The sequence below is a fragment of the Mirounga leonina genome, unplaced genomic scaffold, assembly GCF_011800145.1.
Source record: "Mirounga leonina isolate KUSES-001 unplaced genomic scaffold, KU_Mleo_1.0 Mir_197, whole genome shotgun sequence".
In the NCBI taxonomy this organism is placed as follows: domain Eukaryota; kingdom Metazoa; phylum Chordata; class Mammalia; order Carnivora; family Phocidae; genus Mirounga; species Mirounga leonina.
Genome location: NW_023270494.1, coordinates 13,761,481 through 13,783,557, shown reverse-complemented (window position 1 = coordinate 13,783,557; position 22,077 = coordinate 13,761,481). Strand labels below are relative to the sequence as shown.

General features: G+C 39.9%; 1 protein-coding gene across 12 annotated transcripts in view; it reads right to left on the bottom strand.

The window, feature by feature from the left end:
• BPTF (bromodomain PHD finger transcription factor) overlaps nucleotides 1-22,077 on the bottom strand; it is a 150,737-nt gene that overhangs the window by 88,689 nt on the left and 39,971 nt on the right. For 11 of the 12 annotated variants that reach the window (XM_035026244.1, XM_035026235.1, XM_035026238.1 and 8 more), the window contains exons 3-5: nucleotides 8,866-9,089; nucleotides 2,085-2,291; nucleotides 1,351-1,539 (exon numbers count right to left, since the gene is read on the bottom strand). In XM_035026244.1, coding sequence (XP_034882135.1) covers nucleotides 1,351-1,539; nucleotides 2,085-2,291; nucleotides 8,866-9,089 — 620 coding nt within the window. The remainder of the gene's footprint in view (nucleotides 1-1,350; nucleotides 1,540-2,084; nucleotides 2,292-8,865; nucleotides 9,090-22,077) is intronic. The other variant, XM_035026241.1, reaches the window with a different exon arrangement.

Sequence of the window (22,077 nt, the reverse complement as noted above, 5' to 3'; positions counted from 1 at the left end):
TTATTTGACTTAATATCCTACATTTCAAAGAGAAGTCTAATCCCCCCCGGCCAACCTCTCAGTGGATAATTATATTATTTCCAATCTAGCTTCCTCTTGATACAAAGTCTGTTCTTTTCTAGGCTCAAAAATTTGTTTTCTTTATTTATTCCACCAGCTAGCACAGTTTCCAGACTTTCCTTCATCTTAATGACCAATCTCTCATTAGTATAAAATATGGTAAACTTATTAATGTGATTCTTTTGGACCCTACACATACATCCCTGCATGTAATCCAATGTTACACTGGTGTTTTCAGCAATAGCTCAGCACTCAGTTGAAAGCAGTTGAAAGCAGTCAGATAAGTCAGATAAGAACTGTTGATCATCAAAATCCTTCAAGATACAAAATCCTTCAAGATACAAAACAGGAACATTGAGGCCTTGCGAGATTAAATATGACATTAACTTAATGGCAGAAGCAGATCTAGAATCAAGTCTTCCAACTACTAACTAATGCTGTCTTTCTGCCCAGCACACCAGAATCACATCCCCAATAGCAATGACAGTACCGCAAGTTAGAAAATATGTGATATTCTTATAATATATAGAAAAAAATCATTAAGGATTTCCAGCAAGGTATCAGCTACAATTCTTGAGTTGTGGTGGGATTACCAGTGTTTATTTTGTTTTGCTCCATCTGAATTTTCTAGTTTGCTTTTTAAAATTTAAAATTTAAAAATACATATAGCTCCTATAATAAAAATTCTTTTTCATTTAAAAAAAGGCAAAAGGAAAGGCATAATGACATTCTTTGTGTGTGATATAACTTACTTCAAGTATAATTTTAATTTTAAAAAGCTTAAAATATGGACTATTGGTTAACTCACATTTTTATGTCAAAATATATCTTGCAAAAAATGTTTTGTGACAATGGTTTTCTAACATAACATTATGGTTTGAAATGTTTAAAAAAACTACATGAGCACATGCAAACATAAATTAATTTGTTAGTACATACAGATTGGAATGGTCAAATCATTCATCACCGAGCCATTAGTATGTAAGTACTTAAAACCAAAATATCTGCCACTATGATCTGATGATAAAATATACAAATAAGTCTATTAGTCAAAACCAGCTAAATGAACTTTAAAAAGCATGAAGATTATGATGAGTTTCAAGCACTAACTGCAAGAACATGTGTCAAACTCCAAATGTTAGGTGACAATTTAGCAGTCAGGGATGGCACTTATGTAAGCAAGCAGCATGAATGAACACATACTTTAAAATTTCAGGTGACACTCAGCTTTTACTACAAAAGGGAAGGATTCCCCCCATTACAGAGGCACTGATACACTGCCCTCTGTACCTGGCACATCCTGGGGGAGCTCAGATGCCACCTTCTTCTCTGCCATGTTGCTGCTATCGTGGGTTTCTGAGAGACACCCCACGGGACTCCTCCCTTCAGAGGGACTAGTCTCTTCTGAAGAAGCATTTGTTGTGTTGTCGCCAAGATTTGCTGACACAGAGTTACCTTTATCCCCAACTTCTGTTGGCTCTACAGTAAAATGCACAACAAAACTTTAAAGATATCCTTTAAAATTGCTTTAGGACAAATGGCCACATTCAATCAACTACTAAAAATGAATGATCACCAAGAAAACCTGCTTTTATTTGATGGCCATTTTGAAGCAATCAGATTCTGGGATACTTTTGCAGTAAGTAATCCAAAGAGTATTTACGAATATTTAAAATATTAAGAATGTTTAAGTAATTAATATAAAAATGAACATATCACATACAAAAGCGTATATTCTGGTATAAAAATAGGGATTTTTCACCAACAAATCTCATAGGAAAATGGTACCTTATTAGGAAGTATAAATAGAGATACAGGTATATTATCACCAATCCACCAATACATAAAACTCATTACAATGATTATACATGTTAAAAAGGGAAAAGATACCCTAATTTCTCTAGAAATATAAAATTAAATAGGTATTAGTAATAAAGAGATTCTTTTTCATTTTGAAAGTAAAACTGAAGTTTTCATAAATAACACTGATTAAATATTACTTTCTAGCCAAGTAATTTTTTTACCCTCAGATTTTCCTTGCTCAGGATCATCATCCGGTGTTTTGTCGTCGCTGTCTTTATCAAGGGACTGGTCCTCAAACTCCTCTCTGCTTTTCTCAACATCTTTGGCGTTATTATTCTCGGTCTCATTCTTGTCCTTTTCTGTTTCTTCTGGGCTTTTAACAATATCAATTTCTCCTTTTTTGGCTCTTATGGATTCCAAAATTTCTTCTATAATAAAAACAAAAAATTTTGTTTCCATATATACCAAATATAAAAGTACTACAAATGCCACTTAAGAGTTTCAATATGTTATTAAAGTTAAATATGTTAAAACATTAGAACTATGAAATAAGGATTAAGACTACCAATACAATGTTGATGCTTATAGAACTCAACCAATTTGGTTATCGTTACTCTAGAAAATACATGGTAATTATGACTATTCTCTTTTTTTAAAAAAGAAAATCAGTCTAACTTTTGAAACTGACATGACAGAGATTACCTCATCTCTTCTACCATACGAGGAAAACTGTAGGCTGCACAGACCCACAGTCTAGGCCGTGTGGTACAGTGGTCAAAACCAAGGTAACCATGACCCAGGGCACATCTGACTTGAATTAGCTGTTTAGGCTTACCGTAGGCAAACTATTTAACCTTCAGGCTTCCACTGTAAAATGAGAAAACAAAGTCCCATTTGGAAAAAACCTTTCTCTCTGAAGTCCCATAACTGTTTTGAAAGCCAGTAAATCCCTAAGGGCTCTAATCCTCTTTCAATTTGGGGAGAATGATACTATAGCATGATGTAGACCACAAGTATATCAGCACAGACTCTTAGGTATTAATGACATTCTTTGGGTTATGATCCAATACTATCATTTTTTATTTTGTTGCTCAAATTTTGTTCCAGCTTTGGATGCTGGGAGCTAAAAGTGAGGCCTGTATTCTTTGAACACACTTCAGTCATTCATTTGTTCATTCATTTAGCATTTCCTTACTTTCTAGCACTACAAGATGCTCCAGGCTCACCTTGTATTCTCTCTGTCCCAACCCTAGAATCCATGATCTCTGTAAGGACTCTTTGTTCTTTTTTTATTGGAGAATGATATTTAGAAGACATGATCTGGGCTCTAGATGTACCTGTTACTATCACGGTGTCACTGTTTCTATACTCTCTCAGCCAACAGCTAGGAAATGTTATGTATATGCATACTAACCCATGTATATATACATCTATGTTTTTTCACTATGTGAGGTGGTTTGTGTGGTTCATTCAGTCAATGCCCTATTGCTTCTTTGTAACTTCTAACAAGAGAAATCTTGTTCTCATTATCTATAATATATCTATTTATTTGGTCAACCCTAGTATACACAGTAATTTCAGAATTGCTAAACTGTACCTCCATGAGAAATAAATTTACCAACTGGAGTACAATGTTTGTGAATAAGAAGAAACTTTTTTTTTTAAAGATTTTATTTATTTGACAGAGACAAAGCGAGAGAAGGAACACAAGCAGGGGGAGTGGGAGAGGGAGAAGCAGGCCTCCCACGGAGCAGGGAGCCTGATGCGTAGCTCGATCCCAGGACCCCGGGATCATGACCTGAGCTGAAGGCAGACGCTTAATGACTGAGCCACCCAGGCGCCCCAAGAAGAAACATTTTTAATGCCATGTAACATAGTATTTTTTTTTAATTTTTAAATTTCCTTCTTTAAATTTCCTTTGTTTAAATTTTCTGTACCTGTAATTTCTTTTTTTTTTTATTTTTTTTTTTTTTTTAAGATTTTATTTATTTGCGAGAGAGAGAATGAGAGACAGAGAGCATGAGAGGGAGGAGGGTGAGAGGGAGAAGCAGACTCCCCGCCGAGCAGGGAGCCCGATGTGGGACTCGATCCCGGGACTCCAGGATCATGACCTGAGCCGAAGGCAGTCGCTTAACCGACTGAGCCACCCAGGCGCCCTGTACCTGTAATTTCATTGATGTTTCTTAAATTGTAGGTATCTAGAATGTTTCGTAGGATTAAAAAAAACCTTGTAAAGTCATCATTGGAAAACACTGATCTTTCTGGTAAAGTGATGACAGTTGAGCTGGCTAGAGTTAATTCCTCACACTCTCTCTCACCTTCTCTATTCCTAATTCCTATAAGAATTTGGAACCAATGGGGCGCCTGGGTGGCTCAGTTGGTTGAGCAACTGCCTTCGGCTCAGGTCATGGTCCTGGAGTCCCGGGATCGAGTCCCACATCCGGCTCCCTGCTCAGCAGGGAGTCTGCTTCTCCCTCTGACCCTCCCCCTGACCCTCCCCCCTCTCGTGTGCTCTCTCTCGCTCTCAAATAAATAAATAAAATCTTTAAAAAAAAAAAAAAGAATTTGGAACCAATGAATATGTGAACATCTAAGATAGATAAAGGACAATTTCATATGGAAGAAACTGGCATGCTTTCTGTCCTCCTCATCATCCAAGTCATCCCAGGATCCTTTTGTACATATTTCCTCATATCACTTTACCTACCGCTTTCCATTCAATTTACCTTAGCTGTGGTTACTCTTGCTACTAAGTACACTTAACTTACCAGTGGAAGTATCTCACTCTTTTTTAAAGAACTTTTTATTTAGCAAGTCTAGTTTCGAATCACCTGCTTTTCTTAGAGAGCCACGTATTTCTCACTTTCAAACATAGCTCCACCCTGATTTTCAACTCCCAGCTTTTCTATTTTCTTTTTTCAAGGTATCTCTATACCCAATGTGGGGCCTGAACTCATGACCCCAAGATCAAGAGTCACCTGCTCTACCGACTGAGCCACCCAGGTGCCCTAACTGCTAGCTTTTCTTAACCTGACTAGTGCAAGTTCCTCCCAACTTTCCTAGTGGCATTTAATGAGAATAAAACAACATTCAAAACAAAACAAAAACAACTACTACCAGGGCTCCCAGGTGGCTCAGTTGGATGAGCGTCCAACTCTTGATTTCGGCTCAGGTCATGATCTCAGGGTCGTGAGATCGAGCCCCGTGTTGGGTTCTGTGCTGGGCATGGAACCTGCTTAAGATTCTCTCTCTCCCTCTTTCTTTGTCCCTCCCCTCCGCTCTTTCTCTCTCTCTAAAATAAAATAAAAACCATCTCTACTTAGAAAAATGCATTCCAAAAATAAACTTCCTTCAAAAACACCAAAGTAAAGCATTATAAAATACAATTACCATAAAGGTATATGATAAAGCAAATATAGCAAACTATTTACAACTACAAATATATAGTAACTTGTAGAACCAAGATGATGAGCATGTAGGTGTTTACTGTATCATTCTTTTGACCTTTCTGTATATTTGAAAATTTTCATAAAATATTAGAAAAAAATAGAAAAAGAAAATTCAACTACCAAAAGTGGAATTAAACTCTCCTAAGTATACGTGTAAGTATATAAAAACCAGAGGGCTAAACTTGAAAGGAATTTATGCTACTTGCAAGGTTAAGAATGTCAAGTCATTAGAACACACTGCGATGCTGAAATTGCTGTCACAATACTGCAAATTACTCTTGGCTATTTCAGAACCCAGTAGTTTCTGCTGTTTTCATCTCATAAAATCCCAAGTTAAAGAACACCACTAGATATTATTCTAGGTTTTTACCTGGGCTGGATGCTCCTAAACTGACTACCACAGCCCAGGTTTTGGTTCCCAGGGAGAGCAAATAAACTTAACAGTGGCAGACCAGCATTTTAATGAGGGACTCCTGTCTGAATGCTTAATGCATTGCCAGTGCACTCCTTGCAAAATTGTTGAGAGGATTAAAGGCTTGTAAAACATCTAGTTGAACACCCAGCCCACAGTAGGTACTCAAAAATATCAGTTTTCAGGATGCCGGGGTGGCTCAGTCAGTTAAGCGTCTGCTTTCGGCTCGGGTCATGATCCCAGGATCCTGGGATCAAGTCCCGCACCAGACTCCTTCCTCAATGGGGAGCCTGATTCTCCCTCTGCCTGCTCTGCCTGCTGCTCCCCCTGCCTTGTGCTCTCTCTGATAAATAAAATCTTAAAAAAAAAACGTCAGTTTTCCCTCCTCTTCCCACCAATTTTCAATTCTTTTGAATTAGAGTACCATGCTGGATAAACCTTAGCAGAGAAGGAGAAGAAGAGAAAAGAAAAAGAGTGTCACTTTTTGTCTAGATCTCACCATGAAATCCAAGCTGCAGTTACCCTTACTTAATTAAAGGAACTCCACACTGTATTAAGAGGGTAAGACAGTCTCACAGCACATAAGCGTTGGCCACCTAACTTTCCAAGAAAATATTGTGGCCGGGCGCCTGGGTGGCTCAGTTGGTTGGGCGACTGCCTTCGGCTCAGGTCATGATCCTGGAGTCCCGGGATCGAGTCCCGCATCGGGCTCCCTGCTCGGCAGGGAGTCTGCTTCTCCCTCTGACCCTCCTCCCTCTCATGCTCTCTGTCTCTCATTCTCTCTCTCTCAAATAAATAAATAAAATCTTTAAAAAAAAATTAAAAAAAAAAAAATATTGTGGCCTAATGCTCAAAGCTTTCTCTGCTGTTCTTGACTACATAAAAAAGTTTGACTAATTTTTAAAAGTACATTACATGCTGGGCACCTGGGTGGCTCAGTCGGTGGAGCACCTGACTCTAGGTTTCAGCTCAGGTCATGATCTCAGAGTTGTGGGATGGATCAAGCCCCCCATCGGGCTCCACACTCAGTGGGGAGTCTGCTTGAGATTTGTTTCTCCCTCTCCTTGTCTCTCCCTCCCCCTAAAATAAATAAATGAATCTTAAAAAAACAAAAATAAACAAACAAAAAAATGCTCATTGTTGAAAATTTGAAAAATATAAATAGGATACCAACTATAATCCTATTATGCTAATTGGTTATTTTTTTTATAAAAGCTGCTCTACTTACCCAGTTGGTTATTTAAAGAAAGAGAATTTAAGTACCTCAATGACCCAGGTACTGTTTTGGCATGGTACCTTATGTAATTCTCCAATTCTCTAGTGTTCTATCACATGATAATCGGTAAGAGAATTAACCAATTCTTCTATATTGGGAATTTCTAGTTTTTCACATTCCCCTAAATCAGACCAGTAAACATTCTGATTACCAATTCCTATTTTGGTTTTGTTCTTTAGTTAAGATGATACTGGGGCACCTGGGTGGCTCAGCTGGTTAAGCATCTGACTTCGGCTCAGGTCGTGATCTCAAGGTCCTGGGATGGAGCCCCATGTCAGGCTCTGCATGTCAGGCTCTGTGCTCAGTGGGAAGTCTGTTTGTCCCTCTCCCTCTGCCCCTCCCCCTGCTCATGTGTACCTGCTGGTCTCTCATAAATAAATCTTAAAAAAAAAAAAAATGATACTATCGTTACAATTTTGTACATAGGCATTCTACGAAATACCTGACCAGTACTCGTGAAAACTGTCAGTGTAATCAAAAACATGAAAAGTCTGAGAAATTGTGACAGTCTAGAGGAACCTAAACAGACATGTTAATATAATGTGGTATCCTGGATGGGATCATGAGACGGAAAAAGGTTATCAGTAAAAATAAAGAAATCTGAATATAGATTAACGTATTATAATGTATCAATATAGGTTCACTACTTAAGACAAATATGCCACACTAAGCTAAGATGCTAATAATAGGGGAAACCTGATGCAGGGTATCTGGAACCCTCTGTACTACCTCAGCAACTTTTTTGTAACTATAAAACTATTCTAAAAGTAAAAGTTTTATTTAAAAATAAAAAGCAAAGAGTATCTTTTATTTATTTTTAAAGATTTTATTTATTTGAGAGAGACAGAGACAGCGAGAGAGGGAACACAAGCAGGGGGAGTGGAGGAAGGAGAAGCAGGCTTCCCGCCAAGCAGGGAGCCCGATGCACGGCTCGATCCCAGGGCCCCAGGATCATGACCTGAGCCGAAGGCAGACGCCCAATGACTGAGCCACCCAGGCACCCTGCAAAGAGTATCTTTTAAAAGAATACTATTTCTCATAATTAAAGGTAGGATTCATGGGGCACCTGGGTGGCTCAGTTGGTTGAGCATCTGCCTTTGGCTCAAGTCATGATCCTGGAATTCCAGGATCAAGCCCTGAGTTGGGCTTCCTGGTCAGCAGGGAGTCTGCTTCTCCCTCTCTGCTCCTCACCCCACTCGTGCTCTCTCTCTCTAATAAATAAGATACCTGAATTAAAGAAAAAAACAATTGGGGGAAGATCAGTAATGACCAAGGCAAGATACAAAACGCTAAAATGCATAGAATCCCCTAATTTATGTTGGGATGAACAAGATTCCTTAGGAAAAGGACAATACAGAGAACTGAGGTGCCTGGGTGGCTCAGTCAGTTAAGCATCTGCCTTTGGATCGGGTCATGATCCCAGGGTCCCGGGATCGAGCCCCATGTCAGGCTCCCTGCTCAGTGGGGGGGTCTGCTTTTCCTTCTCCCTCTGCCCCGCCTTGCTCATGCTCTCTTGGCTCTTTCTCTCAAATAAATAAATAAAATCATTAAAAAGAAAAAATACAAGGCGCCTGGGTGGCTCAGTTGGTTAAGCGACTGCCTTCGGCTCAGGTCATGATCCTGGAGTCCCGGGATCGGGTCCCGCATCGGGCTCCCTGCTCAGCAGGGGGTCTGCTTCTCCCTCTGACCCTCTTCCCTCTTGTGCTGTCTCTCACTCTCTCTCTCTCAAAAAAAAAAAAAAAAAAATACAGAGAATTAAAATATACGTAACTTCAGATTTTAATATTTTCAAAATCTTGCAGTGATTTCATACAAGAGTTTACCTCAAATTTAATAACAATTAATTGAGAAAATTTCCCTCTCACCATTAGCTGCCGCCAGAAAGGATTTGTTACTGCCCCGAGCTTTATTGGTCAAGTCTTCAGTTATGTCCATGTGCCGGTGGATTTCTTCACGCATTTCTTCCAGAATTTTGCAGAGTTCTGCTTCCCAGTAATCTTTATCTAGACAGTCAATTAATTCTGCAAGTTGGACCTTTGTGCTATAGTACCAAATTTTCTTCTCATTTTCATTTTCTGTATCTTCTTCTCTGTTTAAAAGAAGTACAAAAACACTTTCTATGTTAGACATAATGGCACTGATTTGACAACGGCCATCTATCCAGGGAAAGTTAGAATATGTAACACAAAGTCTGCCCACTAAAGCTCAGTATATCTGCTCACAAGAAATCACCTCACGTCTCATTCTAACTCAAGTTACTTTTACTTTAATTGAGCAATCTCTAATTATTTTGCTTTCCTAGCCCACAGCAGCTTATGATAAAATAATCGTGAGTAATAGTGGGGAGAGAGGATGGGGGCGCCTGGGTGGCTCAGTCAGTTGAGCATCCAACTCTTGTTTTCAGCTCAGGTCATGATCTCAGGGTCATGAGATTGAGCCCCACATTGGGCTCTGTGCTCAGTATAGAGCCTGCTTGGGATTCTCTCTCTTTCCCTCTCTCTCTCTGCCCCTCCCCACTCGCTCTCTCTCTCAAAATAAAAATAAAATAAAATCTTTAAAAAACAAAAGTAGTGGGTAGAGAAGAATTAGTATAGCAGCAAAGAAAGATATCTAAGGGTGCCTGGGTGGTTCAGTCGGTTGAGCATCTAACTCTTGATTTCGGCTCAGGTCATGATCTCAGGGTCCTGGGACTAAGGCCTGTGTCAGGCTCCTTACTCAGTGGGGAGTCTCATTGAGGATTCTCTCTCCCCTCCCCCTCTGCTACTCACCCCACTCACGTGCACTCTCCCTCTCTTTAAAATAAATAAATAATCTTTAAAAAAAAGAAAGATATCTAAAAACATGACACACAGAAACAGGACCTCAAACTTCAGAGTGTGTGAGAACTTGGTGGGGGACAGTCTTGCTTATATTTCAGTTGACTTTGAGATCATCACTGTAACCACATGAATGGAATTTTAACCAGAAATATTTAAATTATGGTCAGTGCATGGCAGGTACAGGGCAGGCTGACACTACAATTCAGTTTAGAACATTTCCATCAACATGATATAAATGCTCTGCTAAATGACTTGAAGGAGTCATCTCAATGAGTGATGTTTCCTCTCTCTTCCTTTCTTATGGACAAAGTTCAAACTGGAGAGAAGAGGAGCAGCTCTCTGTCCTGCTTGCATCTCTCCAAAGGTCCCATTCACTTGTAATGCAGGTGTAGACTTCAACTAAAAACACAAGGTAAATTCATGCCTAGGACCGGACTTTCAGAAATACGTGTGATGGTATTTCTTCTCTCATTCAAAAGGAATTCAGGAGCATGTATGAGGAACCTGATGAGAGAGTCTAACTTTCCTGTCTACTCAACAGCAAACTCACAGAACTGAAAGAACTGGGCTTTAAGAAAGATCTGGCTTTAAAATGGGCTCAGGCATTTATGAGATACGCAAACGTGGACAAGACACAACCTCTCTGAGTCTCTGAGCCATTTTATTTACCTTGCTGATAAAATGGGGATAATGGTAACTCCTTCAGGGCCACTGTAAGAATTAAAGGTATTATAATAAGGCACAGATTGTAAAAAAATAAAATAAATAAGGTATAGATTGTAGCACCCAGGCACATTGTTCGTAATCAATAAAAATAAAATATTATTGTTACTATTACGGAAGTAAATAAATAAAAATTGAGCAGAATTCCAGGAATGAGTCATTCAGTAATTCTGAAGAAAGGAGGGACATATTAAGTCATGGATAAATAAATGGGTACCAAAATTATCAAAAATTAAAATTATCTCACTTTGTTGTTTTTTTTTAATATTTTTTTTTAAATTTATTTGAGTAATCTCTGCCTCCAAGGGGGGGCTTAAACTCACGACCCTGAAATCAAGAGTTGCATGCACTTCCCACGGAGCTAGCCAGACGCCCCTCATTTTCTGCTTTCAAATCAGCATCTGCTGACATATGAAATTCGTATATTGCTTCTGTTAGAAGCTTTTTACAAAAATTGCTGAAAATCATTTTCTTTAAAACCTGCTCTCTATAATGGGTATTTCTGACTTCTTATGACTCAGTGATGACAACAGTTTTATTCCAATTTACAATGTTAAAGATGTCAGAGTCCTCTAATCAAAAAGACTAATAATAAAATACTTTTTAAAGGCAATACCATATCAAAAATCTAATTAAGTGACAATATCAAATCAGAAAGCACTTACTGAGCTTTGATTGAGCATAAGAGTTACAGGACAGCCTGGTTCTCTATTTTCTAAAAAATCAATCTTAAGGATTCACTTGTTATAAAGATGTTGAATTCTTTCTTTTACTATTTGCTTTTTCCTCTTTACTCAGAAATATCTACAAATTTCAATGAAACAAGAAAAACATTCTGCATAAAAACATTTTTGGGGTAGAAACATAATTTACAAGTGTAAGATTTCAACATGAAAATCAGATGGTATGGGAACAAACTTAATTAAATGGACATTCTGTCCATTTTTTCAAGTAATTCACATACTATTGAAAGGGTTCCTAATAGCTGATTTAATCCATACTGTCATCTGCATAATTTCTATCTAAACAGACTACTTAATTTCAATTTTTTTTTAAAAGATTTTATTTATTTACTTGAGAGAGAGTGAGCGAGAGAGAGAGCACAAGCCAGGGGAGAAAGGCAAAGGGAAAAGCAGATTCTCTACCTAGCAGGGAGCCCGATGAGAGGCTGGATCCCAGGACCCCGGGACCATGACCTAAGCCTAAGGCAGATGCCCAACCGAGCCACACAGGCACCCCTTAATTTCAATTTTAATCTTAATTTTCATCTTAAAAGAGAACCCCCTACTTCATATAGCAGAAAGTTCCTCCTCCTTTTTTTTTTTCTTAAAAGGTCATGGGGCTTGAACTCCCAATCCTGAGATCAAAACCTGAGGTGAGATCAAGAGTCAGACCCTTAACCAACTGAGCCACCCAGGCACCCCAGAAAGTTCTTCCTTTTTTTTTTTTTTTTTAGATTTTATTTATTTATTTGAGACAGAGAGAATGAGAGAGACAGAGAGCACATGAGAGGAGGGAGGGTCCGAGGGAGAAGCAGGCTCCCTGCCGAGCAGGGAGCCCGATGCGGGACTCGATCCCGGGACTCCAGGATCATGACCTGAGCCGAAGGCAGTCGCTTAACCAACTGAGCCACCCAGGCGCCCGAAAGTTCTTCCTTTTAATGAGACGACACAAACCTAGTGTTTCCACCAATTAGTCCTGGTTCTGCCTGCTGGAGTTATGTGAAATAAACTTAACACCTCCTCCACACACAGTCCTTCAAATCATTCACAACATCTACAATTTTACTGTTTTTTCTTTTCAGGCCAAACATGCTCAAATACTTTAATCATTTCTTATAGTACATTTTCCAGTCTTCACAACCCTGATATTCTTCCCCTCAATGTCCCTCTACAAATGTGGCACCCGAAAACTATTTTTTATTCTTTTCATCAAAGGTCATACAACACTGACAATTTTTTTCTTCTTGAAGCTGTAGAAGGATAAATTTGTTAAAAGCATAAAGTAACAAAACAGAGTGAACTGTTAATGTTTTCAAAGAAAAGCTGTTTTGTTGGTTTTGTTTTTTTTTAAGTAATGTTTATGCCCAACGTGGGGCTCAAACTCATGACCCTGAAATCAAGAGTTGCTTGTTCTAGTGACTGAGCCAGTCAGGTGCCCCATGAAAAGCTGTCCTAATCCTGTGGACTTAGGCACATTTACATAGTTTATATAATCAAAATTATTTGTTCTAATCATAAGAGTGACAAGAGCTTTCCTATACAAATATACATTGATTTGTATATATATTTGGTTGGGGGTTAGAATGTGGTTTCTACAGAGGCTCTGTTCCCACAGTGCCTGCAATGCTCCTTCTATACACCCAAACTGGCCTGGCTTTCCTAAAGACACTAATCAGCTCAAAGGAGCTCACAGGTGGCAGGGGAAGGCAGGTTGGAATGAAAACATTTGCCAAAAATATAATTAAGAGCAAACATATATATTATAGGTCTCCATTTTAAAGTTTGTTTGCCTTTTACTCAGGCAAGGTAAGTAGGAGGTTAATGACTAACAATAAGCTTCAAGTTTCATTTTTAAACAAACCCACAGAAACTTAAGAGTAAGAAACACTAGAAGTGGGTTGAAAGGATCCCTCCAAAATTCATGTCCACCTGAAACTTAGGATGTGACCTGATTTGGAAATAGGGTCTTTGCCGATATAATTAGCTAAAGATCTTGAGATGAAATCTGGTATCTTTGGGGTGCCTAGGTGGCTCTGTCAGACTCGATTTCGGCTTGAGACAAGATAGGGTCGTGAGATCAAGCCCCGCTGAGTCTGCATGAGATTCTCTCTCCCCCTCTCCTACGCCCTTCCCCCTACTCAGGCATACACACTCTAAAGTAAATAAATAAATCTTTTAAAAAAAAAGAAAAGAAAAGAAAAAGAGGGGCACCTGGGTAGTTCAGTCAGTTAAGCATTCCACTCTTTATTTTGGCTCAGGTCATGATCTCAGGGTCGTAAGACAGAGGCCCACGTTGGGCTCCATGCTCAGCAAGGAGTCAGCTTGGGATTCTCTCTCCCTCTCCCTCTGCCCCTCCTCGTGTTCTCTCTCTCTCTCTTAAATAAATATTTTTTAAAAAAGAAAATCTTAAAAGGAAGGAAGGAAGGAAGGAAGGAAGGAAGGAAAGATCATGTATCCTTGTAAGTGGAAGAGAGGACACAGAGAAACACACAGGAAAGGTGATGTGAAGGTGCAGGCAGAGATTCATGAGCTCCATCTGTCTATAAGCCAAGAAACGTCAAGGATAGCCAGCGACCACTAGAACTTGGAATAGTCTCCCTGAGAGTCTCCAGAAAGAACTAATCCTGCTGACACTGAGGTTTCAGACTTCTGGCCTTCAAAACTGTGAGAGAACAAATTCCTGTTGTTTTAAGTGACTCTGTTTATGGTAGTTTGTTACAGCAGCCCTAGGAAACTCAGATTCGGGTGCCGAAGAAATGGAGTCCTGCTCTAACAAATATCTAAGAATGTGAAAGTGGCTTTGGAACTGGGTGATGGGAAAAGGCTGGAAGAATTTGGAGGTACTGGATAGAAAAGGCTCAGACCACCTTACAGAGACAGAGGTAGGCAGAGACTGGAATTATGCCGCTAACAAGCCGAGGAATACTTGGGCCACTAGAAGCTGCAAAAGGCAAGAGAGGATTCTTTCCTAGAGCCTCCAGAAGGAGCATGGCCCCGCTGATGCCCTGCTTTTAGATTTCTAGCCCCCACAACTGTGAGAGAATAAATTTCTACCACCTAGTTCGTGGTACTTTGTTACTGCAGGCACAAGAAACTAATACAGCCATGGATTTAGCAGTTAAAGCAACAGCTTAATCGGGCAGCCCGAGTGGGTTAGGAGCATACATTCTGGAGCCAGAATACCTGGGACTGAATCCTGACTCTCCTACTTACTACTAATTGTGTGATACTGAAATTACTTAACCTCCCTATGCCTCAACTTCTCCATCTGAAAAATGGGGTTACAGTACTTATATCAAATGCTGTTGTGAGGATTAAATATGTTCAAATATGTAAAGCACTTAAAACACTGTTGGTGCCTACTGGATACAATATGCAGAGTTGCTATTATTTTCCTCATCCTATGAAGTATGTGGTATCTACCTTAAAACAAATAATTACAGGGTGCCCGGGTGGCTCAGCTGGCTAAGCGTCTGCCTTGCCTCAGGTCATGATCCCAGTGGGATCGAGTCCTGCATTGGGTTCCCTGCTCAGTGGGGAGTCGGATTCTTTCTCTGACCCTCCCCCTGACTCATGTGCACTAGTGCTCATGCTCTCTCTCTCACACAAAAATAAATAAATAAAATCTTTTAAAAACCCCAATAATTACACGGGGGAAGGGTGTTTTTGTTTCTTTTTTAAAGGAGATATCTTTTAGGATGCAAGTGGGGAAAGAGGTTCAGAGAGAGAAAGCCCTAAGAAATGGCATACATAGGCCAAGACTTGAAGGATAAATTAGCCAAAAAGGGTTTTGGATGTTTTAGTTTGGTTTTTATTTATTTGTTTTGAGGGGGTGGGAAGCAAGAGAATTAAACGTACAAAATTAGGGATCTGTGAACTTTCTGTTAAGAGCAAATGGAAGTACCTGAAAGATTTTCAACTTGAGGGAAAAAGAGACCTGATCAAAACTGCTGCTTTAAAAATCATCCAGGGGCACCTGGGCGGCTCAGATGGTTAAGCATCTGCCTTCAGCTCAGGTCATGATCCCGGGGGGTCTGTGACTGAGCCCCGCATTGGGCTCCCTGCTCAGCGGGGAGCCTGCTTCTCCCTCTCCCTCTGCCCTTCTTCCTGCTCAAGCTCGATCTCTCTCTCTCAAATAAATAAATAAAATCTTTAAAAAAATAAAAATAAAAATCATCCAGCTATGGAAGAGACTAGAACTGGGAAATGGGGAGTTACATATAAATCAGTTTGGAGGCTACTAAAGTAGTTTAATCGAGATGATGTTGGCTTGTATTATGGCAAGGATAGTAAGAATGGAGAGAATCAGATTCAACATTTAAGAGGTAATGAAAAGGTGGGGTTACCTTTACCTTTTCTATAAATTGTACCAAAACATCCACCTAACTTCTTTTATTTGTACCATTCTTCAAATAAAGTAATTTGGTACCCCCCCCCAAAAAAAAGAAAGAAAGAAAGAAAAGTAGGTAAGGGGGGGAAGACATGAGTTCAGTTTTAGACAAGCTGTATTTGAGGTGCCTGCTGTGTGAACATGTCCAGAAGACTGTGGGATATACAGAACTGGACCAGGGCAGAAGGCTTACAGATACAGGTTTGATGGCAACTAAGCCAGCAAATAAAGAGGTGACTTTCAGCTAGAATGGGGAGATATGGGTGCAAACCAGTATAGGTTTAAAAGTATAATTTAATCTATTTAAAAAATGAAAAATAAAAAGATGTTAAGTTTATTTATTTAAGTAATCTCTACCCACAACGTGGGGCTCAAACTCACAACCCTAAGATCAAGAGCCGCATGTTCCTCCAACTGAGCCAGCCAGGCGCCCCCCCTCCAAAAAAGGTTTAAATGTTGTGTTCAAGGTAATTTTATTCAGAATGAATAGTGACAAGTAAAGGTGCTAATCTAATTTGGCAATTCCTGTTTTACTAATAGTCCCAATTTCAGAGCAAAGAATTGATAGGATGAATGCCGTAACTAAGAAAGATTGGCCTTCTAGGGTGCCTGGGTGGCTCAGTTGGTTACGTGTCTGCCTTCAGCTCAGGCCATGATCTCAGAGTCCTGGGATCGAGTACCACATCGGGCTCCCTGCTCAGCAGGTAGTCTGCTTCTCCCTCTGTGCACTTTCTATCTCTCAGATAAATAAATAAAATCATTAAAAAAAAAAAAAAAAGAATAAAAAGGGGCGCCTGGGTGGCTCAGTCATTGGGCGTCTGCCTTCGGCTCAGGTCATGATCCCGGGCTCCTGGGATCAAGCCCCGCATCGGGCTCCCTGCTCGGTGGGAAGCCTGCTTCTCCCTCTCCCACTCCCCCTGCTTGTATTCCCTCTCTCGCTGTGTCTCTCTCTATCAAATAAAGAAATAAAATCTTAAAAAAAAAAAAAAAAAAAGGGGCGCCTGGGTGGCTCAGATGGTTAAGCATCTGCCTTCGGCTCAGGTCATGATCTCAGGGTCCTGGGATAGAGTCCCACATTGGGCTCCTTGCTTAGCAAGGAGCCTGCTTCTCCCTCTGCCACTCCCCCTGCTTATACTCTCCCTCTCTCTCTGGCAAATAAATAAATAAAATCTTTAAGGAAAAAAAAAAAAGAATAAAGAAAGACTGGCCTTCTTATATATACTGGATCTCTAAGTTGACTGCTCAGCATTTTGGTTCCTCAGGTAGATTCAGGTAAAAACCTTTCTTTTATTAGATGCTTCACTAACCTATACAAATAACATATTTTTAAATGAGTATTAAACAAATAAAAGCAGTAGCAGAAAAACTTAGTTTCTATAAACTACTAGCATTGCAATTAAAAACTGTTTACTACTGGGGCACCCGAGTGGCACAGTTGGTTAAGCGTCCAACTCTTGGGTTTCAGCTCAGGTTGTGATCTCAGAGCTGTGAGATCAAGCCCCGAGTTAGGCTCTATGCTCAGCACAGAGTCTGCATGAATTTCTCTCTCCTTCTCCCTCTACCTCTCCCCCTACACACGCATGTGGGCACATGCTCTCTCTCAAATAAATAAATAAAACCTTTAAAAAAATTGTTCACTACCCCACACTTTGTTTTAGGTATGTCCCCCTTGGGGAATAGGTCCACCGACTCATCATTTTAAGCTTCCAGGGAGAGCATATACCAATTCCCCATACTGTCAACTGAACAATTGACATGACTTCAAAAGTTTCACCAGGAGTCCACATATAATCTACCACAAGAGGGCATCAAACTGAAATTGTTTTAATCTAATTTTTATTTATTTATTTTTAAAGATTTTATTTATTTATTTGACAGAGAGAGAGAGAGCACAAGTAGGCAGAGGGAGAGGGAGAAGCAGGCTCTCCGCCGAGCAGGGAGCCGGATGTGCGGCTCGATCCCAGGACCCCAGGATCATGACCTGAGCCGAAGGCAGCTGCTTAACCGACTGAGCCACCCAGCCGCCCCTAATTTAACTTTTTAAAAAATGTAAAATCTTTCTGATTTACTGAAATTGTTAACAAGGAACACTTAATTACCACTAACAATGATATTTAAAGTTTTTTGACTTTATAAAAATAATAGTCAAAAATCACAGCATGAAAAAAAGACACCCTTATCTGTCTGAAATCTTCACTAAACTTTGTATACTTTATTATGTATCAAGAAAGGCAATTTCAGGGGCACCTGGATGGCTCAGTAGGTAGAGCATGCAACTCTTGATCTTGGGGTCATGAGGTTCAAGCCCCACATTAGAGTAGTTTACTTAATAAAAAAATATATATATTTTTTAAAAAAGAAAGGCAATTTCAGGGAATGAGTAAAGCTTTCAAAGAAAATAAATCAAATGAATAGTTTCACTACCAAATATAGAACTTAAAGAATTTTACTGTTCAATTTAAAAAAGTAGATTATTTCATCTCATCAATAATGTATCAAAAATCCATCCACAGGTGGGGCGCCTGGGTGGCTCAGTCGTTAAGCGTCTGCCTTCGGCTCAGGTCATGATCCCTGTGTCCTGGGAGTCCTGAGTCGTCATCGGGCTCCCTGCTCAGCGGGAAGCCTGCTTCTCCCTCTCCTGCTCCCCCTGCTTGTGTTCCCTCTCTCGCTGTGTCTCTCTCTCTCAAATAAATAAATAAAATCTTAAAAAAAAAAATCCATCCACAGGTGCTTCAAAGGTGACTTAAGTCCTCTGATATAATTACAAAGGTTTACACACATTTAACTACATTTAAAGAATCTTCTCTCCTACTTGTCTGAGTTTTGTTTTAATACTAATACTGATTTATCAGGGAACAGAACTTTTTTAGAATGCCACTTATATTTTCAAAAAGTGTCTTTGTCTCAAATTTTTAAAGATCTCAGAAATATCCAGTCCAGGTACAGCAAAAGTCATTATACTATCTCCACCCACCCCAACCCCCAGTCATAAGCATTGATTTTAACAACTAAAACAATGTAAGTTACAGACATCTCAAGATGATGCCTTGGAAACTAGACTACAGTATAAAATTTGTTAACTGAAAATATTCTTATAAACAGGTTCTGAGAAAAAATGCCAGGTCTCACTTACTAATAGCCACAGAGTCTTGGGCAAGCCCTAGGGCAAGTTATTTAACCTGTCTGAGCTTTAGTCTCTTCATCTATAAAATGCAGACAAAAATAACACATACATTATTGGGTTTTTGCAAGGATTAATGAAAAAAATGTAAATAAAATGCTTAGAGCACTATGAGGCACATATTAAGTGCTCAATAAATGTTGTTGGCTATTCATTACTAGTCCATCACCTACTGGTTCCACCTTCAGGTCCCTAAAACCTAGGCCTAGACCTTAAAATTATATTGTAATAAATCTTACAGATGTCAAGGCCTATCGATATTTGGACAAAGCGCCTCTGGAATCTCTCTGGCCCAAAAGGACTAGACGAAGAAGGAAGTGAGAAGCAGGGAGAATAAACATCCCAAAGGATGAGGAAGGGCAGGATAGGGAAGGGAAGTATAGGAAGGGAAAATAGGAGCACAGAATAAATTTCACTTACTTCCTAATTTGTTCACAGCGGACCCGAGGACTCTGAGCCCTTTCGAGAGGGCATTTGAGACTGAGTATGAACATGGTCTGTTAACTGCTGAATGTCTATAGAAAAGGACAAGCACCAGGCTCCCTGATGGGCAATGTCACTGACTTTTCACTTAAAATGAAATAGAGCATCAAACTTCAAACCAAAACATGGTTACAGTGATCTCACCAACTGTAATGACCTTGCCAACAAAAAACTTCCATGCTACCACCTCCATAGCAAGAGGTCAAAAAGATGGCACGATAAAACACAACTAGATATTTGGGGGGGGGGGGCAAGACAAAAATTACACAGATTTTTAAAAATAACTGATCTGGGGCACCTGGGTGGCTCAGTTGATTAAGCATCTGCCTTCGGCTCAGGTCATGATCCCAGGGTCCTGGGATCGAGTCCCACATAGGGCTCCCTGCTCAGCGAGGAGTTTGCTTCTCTCTCTCCCTCTGCCCAACCTGGCTCCCCCGCTCCCCCACTCATGCTCTCTCTCTCTCTCAAATAAAATATTTTTAACAAATATAAAAATAACTGATCCAAATCAAAAGATGCAAAATATACATTTTAAAACTTCATATACTCTTTCTCTTATCAGTTTCTGAATTAAGGTAATAGACTAAATCCAAACATCTCATTTTGCTCCCTCCTGAAACCCTATCTATCTTTGAACCGCTAAAGAAGTATTTTTTAAAACATTAAACTCACAAGGATAGAGAAAAGAGCAGAGGCAAGAAACAAAATTTGGAAGCAGGAAAGCAAACAGACGAGTGATAACTGCCGTTAGCAGAGCCAAGAAAGCCCAATCCCATCACCCCCAAGGGTGATGCTGAGAACCAATAATCACAATCCCCAAAAGACACTAAAAATGGAAAAGGGGGTATCTACAGCAGAGAACTGCTTCAAAGCTGCTTAATGAGCAGATCCCTAGACCACCTATATCTATCCTCTTCAGCCACTAAAGGCTTAGTCTCCCAAAGGAGGTAACACTGAAGTTCTCTGGACTAGGGTACACCAGTCCTCTGCTCAGGTATGAACAAAGGTACTACTGTACGGAAAATCAAACACCAAGGGGCTATACCAGTCAGATCTTCATGCGCCAAGTAGGGCACCAGAAAAGGCCTCTCTGGGCCATCTGACCAGCTCAAGAAAAAGGACTAAAAATAGTGAGTGACGTCAGTGATGCCCAATAAAATAGGTTAAGAAAATCACCCAGTGAGGGGCGCCTGGGTGGCTCAGTTGGTTAAGCGACTGCCTTCAGCTCAGGTCATGATCCCGGAGTCCCGGGATCGAGTCCCGCATCGGGCTCCCTGCTCGGCAGGGAGTCTGCTTCTCCCTCTGACCTTCCTCCCTCTCATGCTCTCTGTCTCTCATTCTCTCAAATAAATAAAATCTTAAAAAAAAAAAAAAATAATAATAATAAAAGAAAATCACCCAGTGGTTAAGCTCAAAACTGATAAGGCCTACCCACTTGCTCAGAGCTTCCAATCAGCTGTATAATACCACAATGTTAATCAGGATCAGGAAATTATGAATTAATAATCTGAGGATGGAAGAGACCAAAACAAATCCCAGGAAGAAGCAACAGAAGAAACAGAGATTATGCACAGAGGGGAAAACACACACACACACACACTTACACACAAAAGTATCATTAATATCCTCAGAAAAGATTTAAAAAATATATATATATCTCCTCAGAAAAGAGAAAAAATTATTATATCCACGAAACAAAAACAGGATTTTATTACTTTTTTAAAGGAGGAAGATTCTAAGACCAAAAGAGCTCTTAGAAAAAAAAAAAATATGATAGCAAAAAAGAAAAACTAAATAGTAGGACTGGAAGACTAAGTTAAGGAAATCTAGAAAAACTGAGCAACACCCCCATACACACACACACACACACACACACTCACTCACTCACTCACACTCCAAAGAAGAACAAAGACAAAGAGGAAAACTGGACAAAAAAGATAAGAAAACCAGAAGACCAAAATAGGAAGTCCAGTGTTCAATAAAATAATGGCAGAAGGTAAATACAACAGGGAAAAGGGGTGGAGGAAGTCCTCAAGAGAAATTCTCAACTGAAGGACTCAATTGCCTGATTGAAAGTACCCACCAAACACCCAGTGGATGAAAAAAGACTCACACAAGGCCATACCACTCTAAAACTGCAAAACACTACAAGAGAAGATTCCACAAGCTTCCAGGTAAGTCCAAACCAGTCACACACAATCAATGACTGGATTCAGATTTTCAACAGCAACCCTGCAAGACAACAACTGCACAAAAAACTCAGAAGATCTCTGCTTACTCTGTACCATTTTTATAATCAAAGGGTGAGCCCAACTAAGATTCTTATCTCTACCTGGCTTGCTTGCCCAGGTACTGATGAAGTTCCTGCTCTATTCTCCATGCCCTACTCTGATTTCATCCCACCACAGATTTTCTGATTTGACCTAATTCTGAGAGCTGAAAGAAGGCTTTGAAGACTTCAGAAGCTGAAAATTACAAAGTAGTCCACTACCTTCGATCGTATTTCTACAAGATGTCAAAACCAAGTCCCCACTACAACCCTGCCCAACATCTGACTGAGGTACATGCTCTGCTTTTCCAGACTGCCTCCTAACCTTCCCACTGACCTGCCTGGAAGAGCCCCTTAAAAACCCTCAGAAAAGCAGAAGCCTATGAACATGAGTCTGTTGAGCTTATCTTTTCCTGCAAGACTATAACTAATAATGACAAAACTGATCTTTCATAAGACAGCCGGTTTGTTCTTGCCAGTCCATTTTACG